This window comes from Lithobates pipiens, unplaced genomic scaffold, assembly GCF_037356315.1.
Source record: "Lithobates pipiens isolate NorthernLeopardFrog02 unplaced genomic scaffold, aLitPip1_a1.2 Scaffold_16, whole genome shotgun sequence".
NCBI classification, from domain to species: domain Eukaryota; kingdom Metazoa; phylum Chordata; class Amphibia; order Anura; family Ranidae; genus Lithobates; species Lithobates pipiens.
The window spans coordinates 424,139,406-424,163,705 of NW_027507748.1; the positions used below are offsets into that span (position 1 = coordinate 424,139,406).

General features: G+C 42.3%; 1 protein-coding gene across 2 annotated transcripts in view; it reads left to right on the plus strand.

Annotated features, from left to right (window-relative positions):
- CFAP47 (cilia and flagella associated protein 47) overlaps positions 1-24,300 on the plus strand; it is a 681,345-nt gene that overhangs the window by 512,481 nt on the left and 144,564 nt on the right. For both annotated transcript variants that reach the window (XM_077482554.1, XM_077482555.1), the window contains exons 53-55: positions 11,021-11,196; positions 14,012-14,119; positions 22,938-23,049. In XM_077482554.1, coding sequence (XP_077338680.1) covers positions 11,021-11,196; positions 14,012-14,119; positions 22,938-23,049 — 396 coding nt within the window. The remainder of the gene's footprint in view (positions 1-11,020; positions 11,197-14,011; positions 14,120-22,937; positions 23,050-24,300) is intronic.

Sequence of the window (24,300 nt, forward strand, 5' to 3'; positions counted from 1 at the left end):
AAAAAAAATACAGTATTCAGATTCGCCGTTTTTGGCAATCTGAATACTTTGAAGTGCAAAGGAGGGATTGGAGGTCTTTTATACCACTGATCTCTCCATAAAGAGTACCTGTCACCACCTATTACTGTCACAAGGGATGTTTACATTCCTTATGACAGCAATAAAAATTATCACTTTTTTTGTTGAAAACACAATTTAATTATATAAAATAAATAAGAAAAAATAAAAACATTTTAAAGCGCCCCTGTCCCAGCGAGCTTGCACAGCAAAGAAAAGAAAGAAAGAAAATGGTAGTCGCGCCTGCATATGTAAACGGTGTTCAAATTACACATGTGAGGTATTGCTGCGATCGTCAGAGCAAGAGCAATAATTATAGCACTAGATCTCCCCTGTACCTCTAACCTGGTAACCGTAAAACATTTTTAAAGCACCGACTATGGAGATTTTTAGGTACCATAGTTTGTCGCCATTCCACGAGTGTGTGCAATTATAAAGCGTGACATGTTTGGTATCTATTTACTTGGCGTAACATCACCTTTCACGTTATATAAAAAAAAGCACAAATACTGTGTGACATAAAATATTGCAGCAATCGCCATTTTATTCTCTAGATTCTCTGCTAAAAAAATATAGATAATGTTTGGGGGTTCTAAGTAATTTTCTAGCAAAAAATATGTATTTCAACTTGTAAATACCAAATGTCAGAAATAGGCTTAAGCCGCGTACACACGGGCGGACTGTCTGGCCAACTAAGTCCGTCAGACAATCCGACAGACAGTCCGTCCTACTTTTGAATGAACAGACTTGACCACACACGATGAACAGACAGTCCGCTGAAAGCTTGCGCGATGACGTGTACAGCACGTACGACGGGACTAGAAATACGACGTCCAATACACTGCAATGCACCCTTCGGCCGTGTAAATCCTTTCTGAGCATGCGCCATACTTAGTCCGTCCAACTTGCCTACTCACGAGCGGACTGTCCGCTGAAACCAAAGTTGGACGGACAATATTACGGAAATTCCGAAAGACTTAGTCCGCCAGACTGTCCGCTGAAAAAGTCCGCTGAAGCCCACACACGAGCGGACTGTCCGCTGAAACACGTTTCAGCGGACTAAGTTGGACAGACAGTCCGCCCGTGTGTACGCGGCCTTAGTCATGAAAGGGTTAAATTTGCATTAATTTTTGTAATGTCGCTAAAGAGTTCGGTAGATAGAGGGTCACAACTCCTAACCTTGGGTGACAGGGAACCTTGTCCCCTCACTGGGTTTACCTACCTGTAACCATGACACTTCTAATGTAAGCTAAAGACTTCATCACTGAAAAAGCCACAGACATCTTCTACATCATCTACAGTACCTCCCATACTCCCCTCTTCCTTCAGATCATTATATTGCTGCAAAACAAGAAATGTGTAAGGCAGCTTAAATAAAGTACAGCGCATAAAGATGGTTGTGGCATCTTTTACATAAAAAAAAATGTATTTAGCTTCTATTTACACATGTAAATTACACTGTTGAGAAAATTTAAATGAAGTAGATTTGGGGAGGACATTTTTCTAAGTGTACTTAAGATGTTTCTCATGCAATTTAAATCACTAGAAAAACTGACTCATGCTAATACGAGATAACATGTATTTAACGTTTCTTTGAAAAAAAGCCCAATTTCACAGCTCTGATACATTAATTATCTTAACTTAAACTGTGTTTTTTTATAGTTTTGAAGTATATTAAATATAAAAAGTAGTGGAAACTGCTGAACAAAAGTATGCACGTTTTTATATTAGCTTCCATAAACATATCCTTTTATTAGGTGTTACCTCAATATTGCATTATTAAATTCCCCTTTTTATAAAGTACACATTTCAAAAGGTTTAATTCTTATGAAAATGTATGTTTTCAATGAATGAGTTTTGATTTCATTCTCTCATAATTCTCAAAACCAAGCAGAATGTTGAATAGTTTGTGAGCAGACATTATTGTCAAACAGATGCATGAGGTTTTTTACAGGGATATAAAATCTGGGCATAAAGCAAACATTGCTTGTCTGGTTAAATCTTCAATCTGTTGAAAGTAACATAAAATGTGCAATGACACAAAATGACAAGTACAACAGAAACTGTTAAAGAAGTTCACATAAGCAACCATGTATATCAGTATACAGCAATAATCAGACAGTGAAAGGTCTGGACTTTTGTACATATTTCATATATGTTTTAAGGCCAAACATGTTCTAAAGTCAAACCATATTACATAATGACAGTGAATACACATAAGGACTAAAATGGTTTATATGGTTGCCTTTGTAGATTTAAGCAAAGTAAAATGACTTGGGTCTCCTAAATAATAACTTGGCATCTGCAACAGCCAGATCAGCTGGTTCACCACTGTTTCCCTCACTTCTGATGGAGCAGAAATATGAGAAAAAGTGGCCTTGATCAGTTGTCTTTACTTGGGAAAACGGTTAATGTTTTTCACAATCTGGACCCCTAGCCTTGGTGTTAGGACAGGGAATCAGTTTACAAAAAATATCATCTGCGCTTAGCAAAACACTAATAATCGATACACCCCCAGCTGTCAGTGATACATAAACACCCCCCTGGCATCTTAAACAAAAAAAATTAAAACCCAGTGTTTGCAACTAAATTATATGCAAAATGCACTACAACTGTAGAATCCAAATATGTAATCAAACGCTACTGACCAAAATTGTATTAGTGCAAATATACATCCAAAACTGTTCTTTTGTGCTATATAGTGCTCTATCCTTGTTTGTGTTTCTACACTGTTGATTTCCTGCAGCCCTGTGAACAATGCATACTGTACATAATTTGTTTGGAACGTCAGCTTATAGTTTGCATCAACAAGGTAATAATGAGAAAGGGACACAGAATTGACACACTATAACAGGAGGTAGCTGAACAGGGACCTTCATGGCAGGATTACTATAATATATTAATATATTAAAATCTGTTGATTTAAAAATGCTAAAATTCTTAAAATTACTTTTACATGAAGTTTTGCGACCACAAAATCTCTATTTCCGACGGATTTTTAATGAAACTTGTCGGAAAATCCAAACGTTCGGATCAAGGTGACGCTATACACGTACGGCAGGACTACGTAGAGGCCATTAGCCAATAGCTTTCGTCTCCAATTTTTTCTGAGCATGCGTGGCACTTTGTGCATCGGAATTCTCTACACACGATCAGAAAAAATCCAATCGAATTTTGTTGTCGGAAAAATTTTAGGTCCAGCTCTCAAACTTTTTCTGTCAGAAAACAGAAAAGGTCCGATAGAGCCCACCCACGATTGGGTTTTCCGACAACATAATCCGATCTGACTTTTTCCTTCTGATTTTTTCCGACCGTGTGTATGGGGCATAGGAGGGTCTTGTGTATGATATAGGAGCTATTTGTTAATTGGACACTTGCCTGTTTAATATGAAATTACTGAGGCATCAATGACATAAAAATGTTAAATCTCTGTAAAAAAAACAAAAACAAACAAAAACTCCTACTGACCTTTGAGGCTACACTATGCAACTACCTCCATTATAAAAGAGCACATATCTTCCTGTATGTGTAAGATCTGGTCTCATCCATCTTTATTATAATGAAACACCAGCTGGGAAATGGATACAACTTCCTAAACCCATTTGTATACTTGACCTTGTCGTATACATTGCTGTATTTTTATTTTATTTTTTTGTCAGAAAGTTTCATTTGCAATGCTAGAGTAAGTTAATCTAATATGGACCTAACTTAGAAGACATGAGGTATTTAGTGCATGAAAGATGATTTGTGAATAGTGTATTCTTAGTGATATCTATATGCATTAGTCTGTGACAGCAAATTGCATTTCATCAGTAGGCAATTCTGACTTTTCTGTTTTTAATCGTTAAACTGGAGCCCCTGTTGGCTTATTTTATTCTGCCTACTAATGAGTCTCATCTAATTTACTCACAGGCTATTATTTTGTGAACCAATTTAATAAATGCTGAGTCATCTGTTTTAAAAGTGCTAGTTCTTAAAGAACCACTAAACAAAAAATATAGGTTGCTGTGTATAAATGAGTTATTTATAAAACTCATAAGTTAAGCTCCATATACATCCAGTGTTTACCTGCAGTTCACCTGCGGCTGCTCTTTCCTGCCAAGGCTTGGGTTTATTTGTGTTTGAAATCAGCAAAATATAACACTGTGATCTGCAATTATCCCCATAGTCCACAATATATCCAAGTCGTGTTGCGCATTGCAGCTCTGCAGTTCACCTGGAGCAAACAAAGAAAATTGCAGGATTAATTGCCAATAAAATATTTGTGTGTATGGATCTTTAAACTACCAATAAACTCGTATTAAAAAGGATCACCCAGTAATTGTTATGCTTTTGGTTTGCTTTTCATTTGTTTGCTTTTTACTTTAACCACTTCAGCTCTGGAAGGTCCATTCCTGACTGGGTCATTTTTTGTGATAATGCACTGCGTTGTATTAACTGATAATTGCGTGGTTGTGTGATACTGTACCCAAATAAAATTGATGCCCTTTTTTTCCCCAAAACTAGAGCTTTCTTTTGGTGGTATCACCTCTGTGGTTTTTATTTTGTGTGCTATAACCAAAAAAAAGACAGACAATTAAAAAAAAATGTATATATTTTTTTTACGTTCTGCTAAAAAAAACACATCCAATAAAAAAAATAAAAAAATCGAAATACTTCATCAATTTAGGCCAATATGTATTCTGTATTTTTTTGGTAAAAAGAAAACACCAATAAGAGTATATTGATTGGTTTGGGCAAAAGTTATAGCATCTACAAACTATGGGATATATTTATGAATTTTTTATTTTTTACTAGTAATGACGGCGATCAGCAATTTTTAGTGGGACTGCGACATTGCGGGAGACAAATCTGACACTAAGTGATACTTTTTGGGGAGTGTGTGACACCAATACAGTGATCGGTGCTAAAAAAAAAACTGCCACTGTACTAATGACACTGGTAGGGAAGGGGTTAATGTCAGGGGCGATCAAAGGGTTAACTGTGTTCCCTGGGAGTGTTTGCTTACTGTGTGGGGGATGATTTAACTGTAGGAAGACAGAGATCTGCGTTACTTACTAGCAGAACAGCGATCTGGTCTTTAAATCCAAAATTGAGTGGTAGCTTACACTCCTTCACATGTGAAATATTTTCCTTTGCAGGCATTAGTATCCTTAAAGTGATAATAAACCCTTACATAAGCCAGCTAAAGTGACTAGCCTCATGTTAGACACAGTGATGAAGAAAAGCATCTTGCATAAGCTATTCATGTTTATCTCCAGCCCTCTCTTCTTCAGGGCTGTTCAGAGTACACAGATCAATGGTTATTTCTCAGCTTGCAGGGGCCAGGTATCTGGTGTCACATATTGCACAGAGAGTGAATGAAAGACTGAATGTAATTTGAGGCCTGAATGGGGGAATGGATAACACCACTCTTTACCCAGTCTCAGGAATTTACAACTTCTTTAATTTATTCTTCTTGAACCTGCCAGAAAAGCACTTCCTGCCCTAGGGTGACAATGCTGTGTCAACCAATAAGCAGTATTTTCACCCTAGAATGTGTGCTATTGTGGACTACAGTCTTATGTGTTAACAAAAAACAATCAGTTTTGAATGGAAAAAAAAAACAATCAGTGTGTGTGTGTATATATATATATATATATATATATATATATATATATATATATATATATATATATATATATATATATATATATATATATATATAGTGTGCTTCATCAACTGTTTTAATTCTAGTATCTAGTACAACATTTTTCCTATTGGTGCTGAAAGCTAGCACTTAATGAAATCAAGGGTTTTAATTTCCCTGAAATTTGGTTGAGAATTAGGGATTTCAGTGATATTTTGGTCAATGTGTAAGACAAAATTAAGGTGGCTTTAAAGGGTGCAATGGACTGTGAAAGACTACTGGGGGTTACCGAAGCTACTATAACAGAATGCAAGATAAAATAAAAAAAATAAAAATAAAGCCAGAGTACACAAATAAGGATCACGCCCAAAAAAAGGAAAAAGAAAAAAAACGCAAAAAGAACACTAAACATAATAAATGATATGCCCTAAATCCACCTTCTCTCCAAAATAAAGTAATACACTCTGTATAAAAGTTCACATAAAACTTCACCAAAGCATCTCTGTGGTGTAGATTTACTAAAGTCAAATACACTGTTTACTTAACAATATAATTTTCTTTTTGTAAGAGAATTTCCCCTTAGCTCGGGAAATGAGGTGAAGCTCTGCTGACCTCTAATCATGTGCAAACAAAAATAGTTTTTTTTTATTTTTCTTTGCACATGATTAGGTATCCTTTGCAAAGCGTTTCCACCACATTCACTAAGCTAAGGGAAAATTTGCTTAGGACATGAACAGCATGCTTTTGTAAAATTTTGACCACAAGCTCTGTAATTTCACTACAAAGCTTTTTAAAATCACACTGTTCATCCGTTCTGCAGACCATATACTTGCCGGATGTACAGCTCCATTTAATATATGAAATGAAGCACCAGGCCACTTATATTGGTAAGGAGGTGAGGAATAAAATAGTTTATTTGTGTACAACTTTGACCAGTCAGACGCACTAGAAAGCTGTTTCTTAATGGTACCCTGTCCATGTAGACTTTAAAAATGCAAGTGAGGATTGCGAAATTACAAAGTGCTTTCTACAGTTTTTCTTTGATGAAGTCACATATGATCCCAAAGTTGAATCATGCTAATTCACAACAACATGGCCATGATAACCTCGTTAAAACTAAAGTAGTGCAAAGTGAACAGTAGTTTGCAAAGTGCAGAAACCCAGAGAGACCAGATATTATTATACAGGTTTTATATAGCACCGACAGTTTACACAGAGCTTTACAAAATGAGAGTAGACATTACATTTACATTACAATTTAGTATCAGAGGAATCTGAGGGCCCTGCTCGTTAGAGCTTACAATCTAAAAGATATAAGTTTGATAAAGTCAACCACTGATGAAGACATATCCTAATTGGCTGTCACTTTTATACATGGATTTTTTAATTTTTTTTGTCATCCTATAGATGCATTGAGTGTAGTTAAGAATACGTGTTTCACAAAATAATGAACTGTAGTGAGGATTGTAAATAATAGAAATGAACAATTGTAAATCAGCAACGCAATACCTAGCCTCCAGTGGTTGCAGAATCCTGATGATTGCTGCATTTATAAATCATGTTGAGCTATGCAGAGGCTCTCACTTGCTTTGAGTTTTCTTTTTATTCATGAACAGTCTGTGACAGGATTGTCATTTTATAACCAGTCCCGAATGAGTCAGGGCACAAGCATGAAGCTGGCATGCCAATCCGAAACTAATGATCTGGTTTTTCAAAGTTGACAGTTAACAGGCTAACTGCTGATATAGTCAACACAAATCCATCAACATTACAGTTTGCCTTACATGACTAGTTTTCATATATAAGCATTTGTCACTTGCCGACATACAAATTAAACAAAGTTAGGTTGTTATTTTTTTTATGATTACAGCTTATTATAACTTTGAGACCTGTCTGTATACAACATTTTTTTTTTTTAATAATGTAATTATTTGATTTATAGCTTCTGTTTCATTAAATAAATAATATTTTCAATTGCTAGTGGCTTCATTTTAACTCGGCAATATATATGCTATTCCTTTTTCCACATAAAATATTTTGCCATAGTCTGCCTAACTTAACTATGTTGCTGAACATCACGTGGAGGAACAAGTACACAGTGCACAACTCCTTAAGTTAGATGCCAGCCCAGTTAGCATGCTGCACAATGGAAACAAGGAAGATCCAGATAGCTGCACTCCAACAATCCACTTTATTTGGTATAAACATTAAAACAAAATGACAGATGGAGCAAGTACAGTGGGGGACAAGCAGGTAGATGCATTTCACGCTGGAGTAATGATTAAGCACTGACCTTAGGCGCAAGACTTGTCTATCTGCTTATCCCCCACTGTACTTGTTCCATCTGTAATTTTGTTTTAAGGTTTATTCCAAATAAAGTGAGTTGCTGGAGTGCAGCTGTCAGGATCTTCCTTGTTTTCCAGCATTCAATGAAACCTGACAAAACTCATTCATGCCCGCTCCCCCTCTGTTCATCCTGCTCACCTGTTGGCTAATTGGTGTACATGCTGATAAGATTTAGCAGCTTTCATATGAACACCATTATACCTGATCACAAACGAGAGATACATCCATCTCTGGCAATGTACTCTCAGAGGAAGATGACAATAACCACTAAACAAACAAGGTTAAGAGATTCCTCGGGTTCCTTTAACATTGGAATTGTAGATCATGCTACTCCACCGAAACCTGGATGGTTACTTATTGATGATGTTTCTCACTACCTTTTTAATTGATTCTAGCTAAAGAATTAAAGAGGAATTTTAGCCTCCTCACCAGTGATCCAATGTCTGGCATCCTCTCTTCAGCTTCTTCTGGGTGCCAGGTATGCACAGACGTTCTTTCATTCCAGCACACAGGCACCGTGTCAGGAATGTATCCTGATCTGCACATGCAGCATTGTACACTTTTTTCTACCTTTAGTTCTGATTTAAAAAATAACCCTGGCCTTTCCTCCCCAAAACAACAGATGTATTGTTCTTTTACATAAATCACAATTCCACTGTCAGTTTGTGTGTAACTTACCTCCTTTAGCTGTATAAAGCAGGTTTCTGTGTCTGGGATGTCACTTCTCCTCCTGGCTGAAGTCCAAAGTCCTCTGACTTCCTGTTTCCTTCCATTTCCAGTCCTAATATTGCATGTCCCATGATCCTTTAAGCCACTATAGCTTCAATGAGGGCTATGGGAGTCACTTGTACCAGTTCTGGAAGTGGATGTGGGTGGGTCCTAGGGTTACTGTGGGTGTTTCTGGGTCTTCATGTGGGTGGTGAAACGTATAAATGTGTCATACCTCCTCTTGTGTCATTCCTGTCCTGCAGCATTGCAAAGAACAATGGCGTACAGAGGAAGGGCTATGGGAGGTTGTTATGAAGGTGTTTCCTTCATATGTAAATTAATCACTTCACAGAGAGCAGAGCTCTGGGAGGGTGGGATCTGAGGGGTGGTATGCTCCCTGTTCACACTGGTAGGCATATTTAACTGGGCAGAATTGAATTTTTATTGTGATCCATTTAATTCTGCCCAACAGCAGCACAGCTAGCTTTCAGAACAGCCTCTGTATGAAGGTGTTTCCTTCTTGAATAATGCTGTGATCTTTGAGGTCTTGGGGTCTTTGGGACTTGGGAGGTTTGTATTCTTCCTGTATTCTTCCTGTAGGTGTGACTGGGTGGGATTGAATGCTAATAGGATGTATTCAATCCCACCCACCATCAGAACTGTGAAGGAAGTTGCAGAGTCTGAAAGACTACAGAGGGGTTTGTTACAGATTCTAGCTGCTGCAGGAAGTGGCAGTGCAAGGGACAGAGAGTCTATCAGCAGGATATACAGAGTGTCACATGACACAAAGCCACAACTAAATTGGGGGATCTGCAGACAACAGAGCAACATGGTACAGAGGTATGATCTATGCTGGGATTGATCATTCCATTCAGTTCTAGTGAAAAGAAAGTTGGCGTTTAGCTTTAAGTTAGGCAGACCATGGCAAAATCTTAGTTTAGGTATGCCATTTATATTGCTGATTTAATATGTATAGTAGGCTCATTCTAATACTAATTAAAGAGGAAGTAAACCCTGATGGGTTTACTTCCTCTTTTTTTCCCTGCAAAGGTAAAGCATAATGGACTACTATGCATCGCATAGTAGCTCATTATGTGTCACTTACCTGACACAGGAGCCAGCGAAGTCGCCGCTGTCCCCTGTAGTCCGCCGCATCCATGTTGCTTGTGGCGTCTCGCAGCTCCGACGAATCACAGCGGCGAAGCCGCGATGACGTCACTCCCGCGCATGCGCACGGGAGTCGACAAATTTGGCAAATCCATTCTTGGATTTGCCGCATTTAGTGCGCCTGCGCGCCGCTGTCTACGGCGCATGCGCCGTAGACAGCGGTGCCCATTTTCGGGCAAATATCTCCTAAACCATATAGGTTTAGGAGATATTGCTTGGACCTACAGGTAAGCCTTAATCTAGGCTTACCTATAGGTCCAAGTTGTTTGGAAGGGTTTACTTCCTCTTTAAGAAAGGTACATTTGTTCTTTAACCTTTTTGCTGCCAATGTAAGGCTTACATTGGTGGCAGAACTAGTCTGTAAAATGAATCCTGGTTGATATAGCGGTGAGTCAGGAGGATATAATGATTCCACAAAACAGTAACATGTTTCCCACCTGATCATTCCCCCCCCCACCCCACCACCACCATGTATCACTGTCTCACCTGGATGCCATGACAGGCATCAGTAAGGAGAGTGGTGGGAGATCAGCAAACATCCAGGAAAGCTAACCAAGCTTAACTAGATAATGGTTAGGTTGCTAAACACTTGTATCATAAACAAATGTTTTTTTAATAAAATACATGTTTCATCTTGTTTCATCCTTTCTGATCAGTGCTCCTGATATCTTATAGTCTCTTTGCAGCTACTTCATGACTACATGCATGCACTTGCAATTCTAAGGTCTGGGTTTTTTGATAGTGGCAACAGTGGATTGTGCCTGTGTAATGGGATTAAAGGGCCATTGGTCTACACAGGGAGCCCAAGTGACAATGCAGCAGGACAATTGGGAGAAACGGACAGGGTATTGTTACTCTATAAAAGAAAGTGAAAGAAGAGGAAGTAAACATGAAAATGGAAGGTCGACTATACTCATACTTTATTAACTTAAGTTAGCCATAAAGGGTATGTCTTAAACTTCAAACTTCCTGCACTAATCAATGGCTAACATGGTACACCACTCTACTACTTCTATAACAGATAAACAAAATGAGAAAAAGTAACAATAAATGGATTAGAAAAAATATATATTTTCAGTCTCAATTTCTGAAATTCTTTATTTTTTGTTATAGAAAACAGTTGGAATAAACATTCCCATTACAAACCCAACAATGGATGTCCTAAATTTTCATGTTCTGGTGGATGGTGATGGAGTTACTGGTGATGAAAAATTTACTCTACAACCCAAGGAAACGTTTCCTTATGTAGCCAAATTTTCCCCAACCAAAACAGGGATTTCCAATTCGAGGTAAGTCATACAACACAAATAGAGTGAATTTCAGCCTTATTAAAATTGTAAAATTCATATGAAACTCAAAACATTATTGGAAACAGTATACCACCACATAGATCTACTGCCCATTTCAGACACAAAGCAAAAAGGAAAACAATGATAATTTAGCAGCATGTAGCATATTTTTTGTAACATTATCTTCTCCATCAAGTTTTTAGATATAAGACCTAATTTATTAAATTGTAAATTAAGGCAAAGTGAACTTACCCTTGGATTTATTTATTCATGCATGATGTACAGGATTTTGAACCACTGTTGTTTTCACATTAGTCTGTTTACTTTTCTCAAATTTTTGGTGTTGCATATCAAGTAGCTTAACCTATTCCCATTGGCCGCACAAATATATATGCATACCTCAGCTTCCTAGGAAACTGCCCACCTCCCACCTCCAGTACACAGCAGATGATTGTCCTAAGCTCTATGTTTCTGTGAGCCTGTGAAGAGAGGGAGATTATCCATTTCCCCCAATTCGCTATCAGATTTCATGAAGCTCTGTGCTCTAGCTCTGCAGTGTGTGTGACATCAGATTACTGCCCCCCTGCTTTCTGCTGCTGAGAGATGCTGTGCAAAATGTGTGTTTTGGAAGAATGTAGCAGAGAGAGGGCTGCAGATTTGGGAATTTGTTTCATCTCTGTGTATAACCTGAGGCTAGTCACTTCACTGGGTATATGTAAGGGTGTATAACCACTTTAAGATATAATACGGATCTTCTGTACTTCCAAGGCTTTTGTTTTATGTCTATTGTGAATGGTATTATTATGCATTTTAACTTACTAATATTTAAAGTCGCACAGTCAGGGCAGACTACAAATTACACCAATTGTTACATATTGGTGCAGAATCTCTGGGGTTGATTTAAACGCCATACACACCGGCCGAATGTCAGGTAGCATTGGCCGGTTCAGTAGAAACCAGCCGTCATTCAGCTCGTGTGTGCTGCAGCCAGTCCAAGGGGAAGGGGCATGACCAAAAAAAGGTATTCTGACTGACTCCCAATCAGCACTCAAAACCACTCCCGATCAGTACTCTCAACCAATGGCTGAGAGCACTGATCATAGTGTTTTGGCAGGGGGTCATCCCCCTATTAGAACCCAACAGCATAGCAGGGGAGATTGTTGTACCAACATTGAATTGTTAGTATAGTGGCTCCGACCTGAGCTTTTTTTATTTTCAATCAGCCCACTGTGTTGATCAAAAAAAACTAGTAGTTTGTACTAGGCTTTACTATGGGCAAATAGGCTGTTTACTTTGCAAATGCAGTTTATGCTTTGCTGAAGTCCATCATCCAAACATCTGCAAGAAAAAATATTTTTTTTTTTTATTTCCTGTGCATTTGATTGGGTATTCTTTGTAAAGCGAAGCTTCACCACACTCACTAAGTTCTGAGAGAATTTTTTTTTGCAGAGTGCACATTCACTTGATAAGTGAATAGTGTATTAGCCTTTAGTATTAGCCTTTAATATGTCTGTGTCCTCATTGTAGGGTATGGGTTTGGTGTCAAAAGAATGCCTAGTCATCATCAAGGAACCTCTCAAAACTGTTTGTTTTACTGCTTTAGTCCAATTGGAAACTTACAGATAGCTTAAAGTGGTTGTAAAGTCAGAAGGCTAGATGACAGCGCAGTGTCATTGGCTCCCGCTACTGTCAATCAAAGTCAGTGAGCAAATGAGGAGATCACCATGGCTCCTTGTCTGAATGGGCACACAGAGCAGCAGCTTGGCTCTTGAGCCCCGATAGCAATCTGCTTGAAGCATCAGCGGGGGACCTGACCTGAGAAGAGGAGGGTCTGGGCTGCCCTGTGCAAAACTACTGCACAGTGTGTGTGACATCAGATCCCTACCCCCTGCTTTCTGCTGTTGGGAGATACTGTGTAAAATGTGTGTTTTGGAACACAGTAGAGGATAGAGGGCCGCAGATAAACAGGTACAGCCTATGTAGAAGGATTTGTTTTATTTTGCCTATAAACATGATGCTACCTGGTACTGTCATTAACCAAGGAGGTGGAGTGGGACTAGGTGTGATGCAACCTAATGGGCAGGGCCAGCCTTTTCTTCTAGTACCAATTAGGTTAGAGTTATAAAGGAACAGAAGTGGTACAAAGCTGGGTCTGCTAAAAAAATCAAAAACATTAAAAACAATTTGTGTAGAAAATGAAGGTATGTGTATATGTTCAAAAAATAAAATAAAATGTAAAGCTCGTATATACACAATTTACTGTGAATAATTAGGTTTTAGTGCTTGTGTAATACATGTTTCTTAAGTATAATTATAAATGCTTTGTGATAAGGCGGAGTAATCGGTCCAGAGAGTGGGTTGAAGGATGTGGTGCTCAGTCACGAGGATGTGCAATTGAAATGAATACCAATAAAACAACTCAATTCTAATAATAATCAGTTACCACTACATTCGTTAAATAATGTATTGTTGCCATATCCACACAATGAATGTAACTGCGACCTTTTAAATAGTTTTATGTGCTAAATTTAGTTAAACCTCATACATGGTATGTTATTGCAGATTGGTGAATAACTGATTGACAGTAGTAGATATTTTGTTTGTAGGGGGAGTCCTTTTTCCAAACTTCCTGGAAAAAAAAACATATTGGAATCCATATGTGTTTTATCAATGAATTTTGGAATATTTTCTCTTTACTCCATAAAGTTGATGAACATGCATGTGAAACTGACAGAAAGCAGCCCCCTGACAATGCCTTCAGAGCAATGATAATTTAAACATGTTCTAATTTATTTATTTATGATTTTTTTTCTAGTGTGATTTTCCAGTGTGACATGTTTGGAGAATTTTGGTATGAATTACAAATGTCATCTGAGAAGCCAGCACCAATTAAACTTCCTGAAGTGGCATGTGAACTTGGAAAGTTAGTATTGTCTTTGCACTTTTATTTGAATGCTGTTAGTTAAACTTGACATTCAGTCAAATAAACATTTTATTTTTTAGCCTTTAGCATTTTAACTGCTTTGTTTGATGTGCTTAGTTGTAGGTGGTAAATTTCTGCCTTGTCATCAGCCGTATGTTGATTTTTTTACCCTAAGACCATATCTTCCTCTTACCAATAAACTACAATATATTTAAAACAGAATGGCATTAATAGCTGTTTATCTTTGACAAGATGTAAAACACAGCCAGGCTCCTTCTCTGCCCTCTGCATGTGCTTTTGTTATTTACCTAACCTTGGGCATTTTTGACAGCTGCTTGTCTGAAACATGAGAATGTTAAAACTGTGACTACAGAGGAAAGAAAACAAGGATGATCTGTGCTTTTTTTTAAAATTTAATGCCTGAATTGTCCACATAAAATGATACTGTTGCCTCTAATGTGGCAAACTGTATTTTAACGTATAAACAAGGAAAAGAGGTAACACACTACCCGAAGGTTAGAGAGTGCTGCTCACCCCTAAATCATGGTGGGGTTTTCTGGCAGCAAAGCAATGCCTGTAATGTATGTAAGAAAAATACTAAGTAAAAATTAAATTACTGAGCAAAAGGGGAATTTTATAAATGTTTATTATTACATAAAAAAATATAAAGGTATAATCCATTCAGGTAAAATTATTTTTATGGGGGCGTGGCCTGGACATGGCTGGGTGAGGACGCGTGTGTTCCGTGCTCCCGTCCTTTCCCCGACTACCGGCGCCTATTATGATCACTGGACTGTTTTGAGATCACGGCATGTCTGCTAAGCAGAGGAAGACCAGGGGGCAATCCAGGCGCGAGAGACCGAGAGGCTCCGGTGGGCAGATCGCTCAATTTTTCTCACCGCTTCAGCCGCAGCTGCCTTCTGTTCCCCCTAAGATGGCGGACACACGTGGAGAGAGGAGCGCGGCGCTGGTGAGCGGGCCGCCCTCGCCGGCAGTCTCGCTGGGCTCTGACTCGCTTGCGGACACTCCGCCTGACCTGCAATCGGGCTTGGAAGCCCCACTGATGTCTGCTACGGGAAGCGGAGGTAATGCGGAGCTTTGAACGCTCCTCCGGGCTCTCCCGACTAAATCGGACATCGAATCCCTTATTGGCAGACTGGAGGCACAGCACCGTCAGGATATGAAAGAGGTGAGGGGTGAACTGAGCTCTATCACGGCGCGCCTGATGGCGGGGGAAACCGCAGCGGTGGACATGGAATGCAGGGTCAGTGCGCTGGAGCACCTTCAGGAAGCACACATTGATGCGGCTACCCTACTTCAACTCCATCAGGAGGAGATGGAAGACAGAAGCAGATGGAATAATATCCGTCTGCGAGGACTCCCGGAGGCGACTGGTTCGGAGGACTTGGCCGCTACAGCCACCGCCATTTTCCGCAGACTACCAGACGAGCCCCTTCCGCAGACCCTGGAGTTCGACCGGATCCATTGAGCGCTGGGACCAAAGCCACAGGACGTCAATAGGCCGTGAGATGTCATCTGCCGCCTCCATCGTTACTTGTATAAGGAGTTAATCCTCCGCAGGGCATGGGAGGCTGGGACTGTGGACTTTGACGGAGCAGATGTTAGAATCCTGCCTGATCTTTCCCATGCAACGCTGCAGAGAAGAGCCATGCTTCACCCTGTGCTAGAAGCTGCCCGCCGGCGTGGTGTCACCTATCGCTGGGGGTACCCACTCGCGGTTACTTTTAGAAGAGACCAGCAGTCGTTCCACCTTCGTTCTCCGGGAGACCTACCTGCTCTATTCACGTTCCTGGGTGTGGATCCTTTCAGGATCCCGAATTGGCTGATGTTCCTTCCTCCGCCGGGGGGCCGCTCCGGATTGCAATCCTCGTGGGGGGTCGGCCCAACCGAGACCCCAGAGACGTCGCTGTGGCTCCAGGACGACTACGCCGGAGAGGGCACGTGAGTTGTGAGCACAGGCGGCTCGCTGTATGAGGTACAATTTTGCCCTGTTTGCTGCCCCTAGGCTGCACCATTCCCCCCCTGGGCTGCGTGAGTGCAGTTCGCTGCGATGGCTCTACTGTGTCCCACTCTGTGCTGGAGATGGACTTGGGACGCTTGGGAGGTGGGGGCTACTGACTGTCCTGGCCTTCTTGCCCGGGGGACCCCTTCGGGAGGGACAGACAATCCGGCCTTTTAGGCCTGCGGGGGTGACTATGTTGAGACAGATCGCTGGGGGGGTGGTCTGCTGGGCTGGTGAACCCCCCCGTACCTGCTATGTCGGTGACTGGAGGATTTAACACCGCAACTCCCATGTGTACCAAGGATTGCCCCCTCCCCCATGCCCGAGGTCTGTTGGGAACACTGGAGTACACCTGGCTGAGATGTGGAGCCCAGGGAGACATGTGGGTATTTTTCTTTGAAGCACTGGGGGGCAGCTGAGGGACTTTGGGACATTGCTTTCACAACCTTTTTTCAGTTGCAGAATCTGTTCGCCCCTGTCTCGGGGGGAGGGGCCTTTTTTGGGGTTTTGCCCCCCTTCCCCGGTTGGGGTAGCTGCCCCCTTTTTGACTCAGGGGGGACTGTTGATGCTCGGTTGGGGATTCTCCCCAGATACGCAATGTTCCATGTTGTTATGTGTTTATTTTACTATATTGTTTTATGTGTTATTTTGGATCCCCCCTTGTTCCTGGCGGGTTCAGTTTCATCTGTCTGCACGCCGGGAGAATGGTAGATGTTGGCACAGGCGTGCCTATCGGGAGCCGCCTCCTGATAGGGAGCCTGGCTTCTAGGTGGGTCGGGTGCTGGACCATAGACGGGGGACCTACACCCCTCCCGGGGATGTGCCATACTTGCTCCCCCGCCCCTTGGGAGCCCAGGGGTCCTGCTCTGTGCTCCGTTGTTATTGAGGCGGTTAGCCGCTTTTAGAGCATGATGGGGTGGAGCCCTCGGGGTGGAGTTGATGGCCCCCCTCCTGACGCCCTCGGGGTTTCCCCCCCCCCCGCGGCTAGGCCGTGGGGCTGCGGGGGAGGGTGATCTTATTGGTGCCGTTGGACCATACTTTAGCTGCTCCTGGGGCCCGGGGTGTCGGGGAGGGCCGGGAGCGCCCCTCCTCAGTTGTTTCCAGCCACTTCCCCCACATAGGCCGGCACGTCCTCGGCCGTTTTTGGTGGAGACGTGCCACGCAAGCTTTTTGCTTGCCCTTAGCTAGTTCCCTTCCCTTCCCTTAATCCCCTCTGTTCGTGCCTTACCTTGCCCTCCCCCCCCCCTTTTTCCCTGGTGACGCTCCTGGTTGGGTGGCTGGGGTAGTGACCCTCTCCCCTTTCTATATATATATATATATATATATATATATCCCCCTTTTTTTTTTTTTTCCCCTTTCCCACCCTCCCCCTCTGGTTGAGGATGGAGAGCCTCCGAATATACTCCTTGAACGCGAAAGGCCTTAATATCCCTGAGAAGCGGCGTATGTTGCTGCATGACTTGAGGCGGGATTGCAGCGATATAGTCTATATCCAGGAAACTCATTTCAGGGAGGATAGGTTGCCGGTCCTCAAAAACAGATTTTTCCCCCTGATGTACCATTCCATCAATAAAACGAAATCTCGGGGGGCCTCCATTCTTATCTCCGGTAGAATACCCTGGACTCTTCAGGATTCTAGGATCGATCCGGGAGGTCGCTATGTGTTCCTCAAGGGTCGCATTGGGGATGTTCAGTTGACGTTGGCGAACGTCTATGCCCCAAATGACAGCCAGGATGTTTTTCTGCGACGCACGCTTGCTAAACTGTCGGAATTTCAAGAGGGCCAATTGATCCTGGGGGGAGACTGGAATATGCCCCTGGCCCCCAACGTCGACACGTCGTCGGGTGTATCCTCTATGCCTGCGGGAACCCATAAACACATTATTAAATGTCTGCATGAGACGCAGTTGATCGATATTTGGCGACTTCAACACCCGGGAGAACGGGACTACACATTCTATTCCCCCCCCCATAAAATATACACGAGAATAGATTACTTCCTTGTACCCCACGGTCAACTCCATGCGGTTTACGCCTCCACTATAGGTCAGCGGACATGGTCGGATCATGCGCCCATTACGTTGACCTATAAACTCTCCAATAACCCGTCCCAGAGGACGCGATTTTGGCGACTAAATGAAAGCCTTCTGCAGCAGCCGGGGGTCTTAGAGGAGGTGACTAGGGAACTTATTTATTATTTTCAGACTAACACAACGACCGATTCCTCACCGGGAGCAGTTTGGGAAGCCCATAAGACAGTTATTAGGGGTATCCTGATAAAATACGGCTCGCGTATCAAAAAAGAAACCGGGACACTTCTGGAGTCGCTTCTGGCTAAACTCCAAGTCCTGGAGTCGCACCACAAAGCTTCCCCGGATCCTCATGTGGAGGCTGAACTGTCCTCTCTCCGGAGTCAGATCAATGACCTTCTGGGACATAAAGCTAAGGCTGCGTTACAAAAATGTAGGCTCATGGCATACGAATCCGGGAATAAATGCGGTCGCATCCTAGCGAGGGCGGTCAAAGACATTAAGACGCGGACCTATATCCCCCGGATTAAGACGACAGCGAACGTAACCGTCGGCCTCCCGCATCAGATTGCGGGAACATTTAAAGATTTCTACGACACTCTCTATAACCTACCGACCCCGCAGGGGGGACAATCCCAGATGGAGGCTTATATATCATCCAGCCATACCCCTACTCTGTCCCCTGAAAACATAGCTGAACTAGAGGCCCCGATCACTACAGACGAGCTGGAACTGGCGCTTAAGCTGACTAAACCTGGAAAGGCACCTGGGCCAGATGGCTTTACCCTTGCATACTATAAGACCCTGCTCCCGGCCCTTAGCTCTCATATGGTGGGTTTCTTTAATGCTATAGGGCCCATATCACGGTCATCCCTAAAGACGGTAAGGACCCCTTGGTTTGTGGTAGCTACAGACCAATCTCGCTGCTGAACACTGATCTCAAGCTGTTTACTAAAATTTTAGCGACCCGGTTAGCCCGTTACTTACAGACCCTGGTTCATCTAGACCAGGTGGGTTTTGTCCCTTCGAGGGAAGCTAGAGACAGCACGACTAAAGTGTTGAACTTAATATATATTGCTAATCAAACCAGCACACCTTCCGTATTTTTAAACACTGATGCAGAAAAAGCCTTTGATAGGGTTAACTGGGAGTACCTGTTCGCGGTTCTCCGGCATGTGGAACTAGGTGAAAAAATGATTAATTGGATTACCCAGATATATGCTGCCCCGACAGCACAAATTAAAGTGAATGGGTTCCTGTCAGACCCCCTTTCTATTAAAAATGGAACTAGACAGGGCTGCCCATTGTCCCCCCTTCTCTTTGCCCTTTCCCTGGAACCTTTCTTATGCAAAATTAGAAACAATCCTGATATCCAAGGCCTGATAGCAGGGGGTGTCCAATACAAGGTCTCCGCTTATGCGGACGACTTGATGTTTTCCCTTTCGAACCCGGCAATATCCCTCCCGAATCTCCTCAGGGAATTTGAGGAGTACGGACGGATCTCTAACCTGAAAATTAATTACACTAAATCGGAGGCTATGGGAGTAGCACTCCCGCAAGCCGCCATGAACACACTCCACTCCAGTTTTAATTTTAAATGGACAACTGTGGCGCTGACATATTTGGGGACCTTGATTCCTGCGAATCTAGACCACGTCTTTAAGCTTAATTTTCCACCCCTGTTGACTAGAGCCCGCGCCTTGCTGGAGTCCTGGCATAAAGGCCTACACTCTTGGTTTGGCAGGTGCAACCTTATCAAGATGTGCATCTTACCCAAATTTTTATATTTACTGCATGCACTGCCCGTCCTGGTCCCCGCCTCGTTCTTTCGACAGGTACATGGGATGTTTACTAGATTTATCTGGGCAAATAAAAAACCGAGACTGGCCGGTCTCTACTCTCCCTACCCAAACTTCACGGGGGCCTCGCAGTCCCGGATGTGAAGAAATACTACCATGCGGTTCATCTCGGTAGGATTATTGACTGGGGTCGCCACCGGGATTTTAAGCTGTGGACCCGGTTAGAACAAGCCCAAACGCAGGTGCCACTACAGGGAGCTATCTGGTGCTATGCACACCTCCCTAAGAATATGAAAAATCATCCCCTGATAGGGGTAACGCTGCGGGTGGGATCGACGTACTGTTCAGACGGGCCACTATCCACGTCTAACTCTCCGCTCTATCCCATTCTGGGGAACCCTCGATTCCCTCCAGGATTGGACCGCCAAATTATGTCAGCTATGTTTACTAGGAACTGCACACAAGCGAGGCACTTCCAGACGAATGGAGACTGGCCTTCTATAGAGATGCTGTGTGACGCGTCGGGCCCCTACAGACTGGCTTTCTGGACTGCAGTCCAGCTTAGACATTTTCTTCGGGCCCTCCCATCTCCGCAGCAGTTTGGTGTACATTTGACTACATTTGAGGAACACTGTTCGGGATGCGGGGCACTCCCGAGGACATTGTCAACAATGTACAACCTCCTTATCGCCCCGGTCGATGACACTCACTTAACCTTCTTGACTAAATGGGAGAGGGAGCTGAACTGCACATTTACTTCGAGCCAGACTCAACGTATGTTAACCTTTGCCCTACAATCTACCATTTGTACCAAAATACAGGAAACTAACTACAAACTCCTGACGAGGTGGTACTTAACCCCTCAGGTACTGCACTCCTTCTATCCGAACACCTCGGCACTTTGCTGGAGGTGTGGTCAGGGGCAGGGCACATTGTTACACATATTTTGGTCCTGTCCGAAGTTGTCCCATTTCTGGTCTACAGTCAGGTCCATTACCCAAAAGTTCACGGAATACAACGTCCCCGATGACCCGGCCTTTTTTCTCCTACATGATAATACCATGTCTACTAAAAAATACAAAAAGTCCATTCTGTGTCACCTGGTGAATGCAGCCAGAGCCTGCATTCCGCTTCACTGGAAAAGCCAGGCCCCACCGTCGGTGGCGTCCTGGATTCGAAGGGTGGAGGACGTTAGTAAACTAGAGGACCTGGTGCTATCTGGGAGGCAACAACAGGAAAGATTTAAAACCACGTGGGCTCTCTGGCATCAGTTTATTCTCTCCCCTGAAGGAGTTTCCCTGAGGACCCTGTGAGATAGTTTGCAACCTGGTCCAAGTATATGACGCGGTGCTCCGGAATCAACCAGATCTCTCCCCCCCTCCCCCCCCCATTTTTTTTTCTCCTCTCTCTCTCCCCCAGCCTTCCCCGGCCTTTCTCCCTTGTGTGTCCTTGTCCCCTTTACTGTTAGACTCTGACCTCGGATGTTCGATTGTTTATCGGGGCAATGGGGTTCTGGTGTGGGGAAGAGGGGGGAGGCGGCTCAGAATTAGGCGTCTAGTGAGTCCATGGTTACTTCGCGCAGTGCTTCGGCCCACATGGGCTGTGGTAGCCGGAATGATGATGGAAGTGACCTTACAAGAACTCATGTTAATTTGAGATGTACTGTATGTAAGCTATGTCTGCCTCCCCCTCTATCCCTGTATCGAACTTACTGGGCACTTTCCCTTCCTTCCCCCCATGTATCCCAACTGTATGTCTTATGTTATATGTGCGCCCAGGTTGGGCATTGTTTAAATAAATAAAGTCTATATTTGAAAAAAAAAAAAAGTATTTTTATTCTGAGTACTTTCAGCTTTCTTTCACAGCCCACATACACTGGTTTCCTTTTTCACTTATTCACAGTTATTGTCTTGTATTCATCATATATTTTTATTTCATTTTAGTTTTTAATATTGTTTTGCACTCTCATGGTTTTGGGATGGCCTGACCGGGTGGTCTTCCTTTTTCTCCCCCTCCCCACCGGAGGGGATTAGCTTGTGTTATCCCTTGCAAGCTGCACCATTGGACTTCGCCCCTTTTTTTTCCTGGCTTGGTATACGGCGACAGGTGTTGTCTTCATGACCTTTGGTACATATATGTAGGGGGAGAGAGAAGTGGTCCTTATCATATCTTTTGAGGAGGATTCCTACTGGAAAACTGCATTTTTACTGTTTGGGATATACACCAATTGGTAATTATATTGTGATTCTAAATATCTATATTTATAGTTATTTAATTGTTTACAGTATACTGTGATAGACAATTTCCTGTACATGTATTCATAATTTTTTTTTCCTTTTCATGATAGACAATTCCTCTGAAGAAGACCCCAAGTGGGGGTCGAAACGCGTCAGGGTCACATCTCCACTGTTTATATAATTGCACAGTGTTCATGTGATGGAACAATTTTGTCTAGATATATATATCCTATTCTTATACTATGTTTTTTAACTGTTCAGTGGAGTTCATTTTTTGACTACTGTGTCATTTATACCTTTATATTTTTTTATGTAATAATAAACATTTAAAAAATTCCCCTTTTACTCAGTAATTTAATTTTTACTTAGTATTTTTCTTACATACATTACAGATATTGCTTTGCTGCCAGAAAACCCCACCATAGGGGATATTTTTCTTTTTCTTTTTTCAACTGTATTTTAACGTTTAACATTAGAAACCACAGTGATGCAAAATACAGTAACAGACCTTAATGTATGTTTGTGATATTTGGAGTATTAGGGGAAAAAAAGTAGAATTGGAGGATTGTATGGTAAACAGATTGCATGTTGTCTTAATCTATTCACATTTAAATACATTTGTCTGCCATACATCAATTAACCTATATATTATTTTAGTTTCACAAGACAAAGAAATGTATAATGGCTACATGTACTATAACTCTGCTTTGATCTTTTAATATTTTATAGGTGGACTCGTCTTATTATACCATTGCATAATCCTACGCAAGAAACCTTTGAGCTACAAATTATAAATACCAATCCTGAACATTTCTTAGTGGAAATGGATCACAGTAAACCAGTAAGTTAAGCTTTCTTGTATTGAAAATTTGGAATAAATGGTATTTTTTGTTTTTATCATTAAATTCATTGACCACTGACTGTGAACTATAATGTTAGATAAATGGCTAGGTAGTTTTGCATGATTGCAGTGTATTTTCTCTTCTGGCCCTTTAGTTGCACTTAAAAAAAATAATTTTATACAGTATAAGGCTGGGTTCATACTGCAGCGGTGACATGAATCGGATGTGATTCGCACCGCACTGCAGTGCAAATCACATCCGATCTCTGTGCGGTGCGAGTTCAGCCATACAGATAGTATGACTGAATCGCATTGCACCCGACCCAAACTCGCACAGGACCCTTTTTTTGGTCCGCAGCAGAATCGGATCGCATGGGTGTTCACACCATGCGATCCGATTCCTGTCCGAGTTTGCAGATCGCACTGCGATATGCGAACTGATCTGGGGGTGTCATTAACGTTTCATTGACACTCCCAGCAGTTCGCATAGGGCAGTGTGAACTGCCGCCGGGAGGCATGCGATGCGGGAACCGGCAGCGGATTCGCAGCGTCCCCGCATCACTGCAATGTGAACCTAGCCTAAACCGGAAGTTATGCAGGTCAAACCAATCCTGCGGCCTCCTAAATTTACAGTACGATCAACTGAATTAGATTGGTGACAATCTTTACCATATATTTTCATTTTGTTATATGGTATGGATTATGGTAATTTATCATTGACCTCCTTGAAATGCACCTTTGGAACATGTTACATGTTCCACCCGTATTAATTAACTGCAAGGGTGACGGTGAGCGCTCTGGTAGTTCATTGATTGTTCCTGCAATTCAGTAACTGAGTGCCCATATTGGAGGTTTGAGCAAACAGTGTACTGAGAGTCTGCAGGATCCTGGCATTGCATCCATGGTCTGATCACGGGTACAATGCTTTACAGGCTCCAATGTAAACAAATAATAAACATTTTTTTAATGTGCATTTATTATTATTTTTATTTTGTTTATTTTTTATAAAAGGTGAAGTTATCCTTTAACCTTCCTAGCAGTTTTGTGACTCGGGGTTAAATTTCAGCACCATTAACGGTAACCCTGAATCACACTCGTGATTGCATTGCAGGATCCTGGTGCAGTTTACTTACCTTGTCCCCAGGATCCTGCAATGCCCCCCCCCCCCCCCGCTGTGTTCGCGGGCTGTGTCCTCCGCCCAATGCCTCTGTGTGCTGGGCTCCGTTCCCTGCAAGTGTTGTGATGAATAAG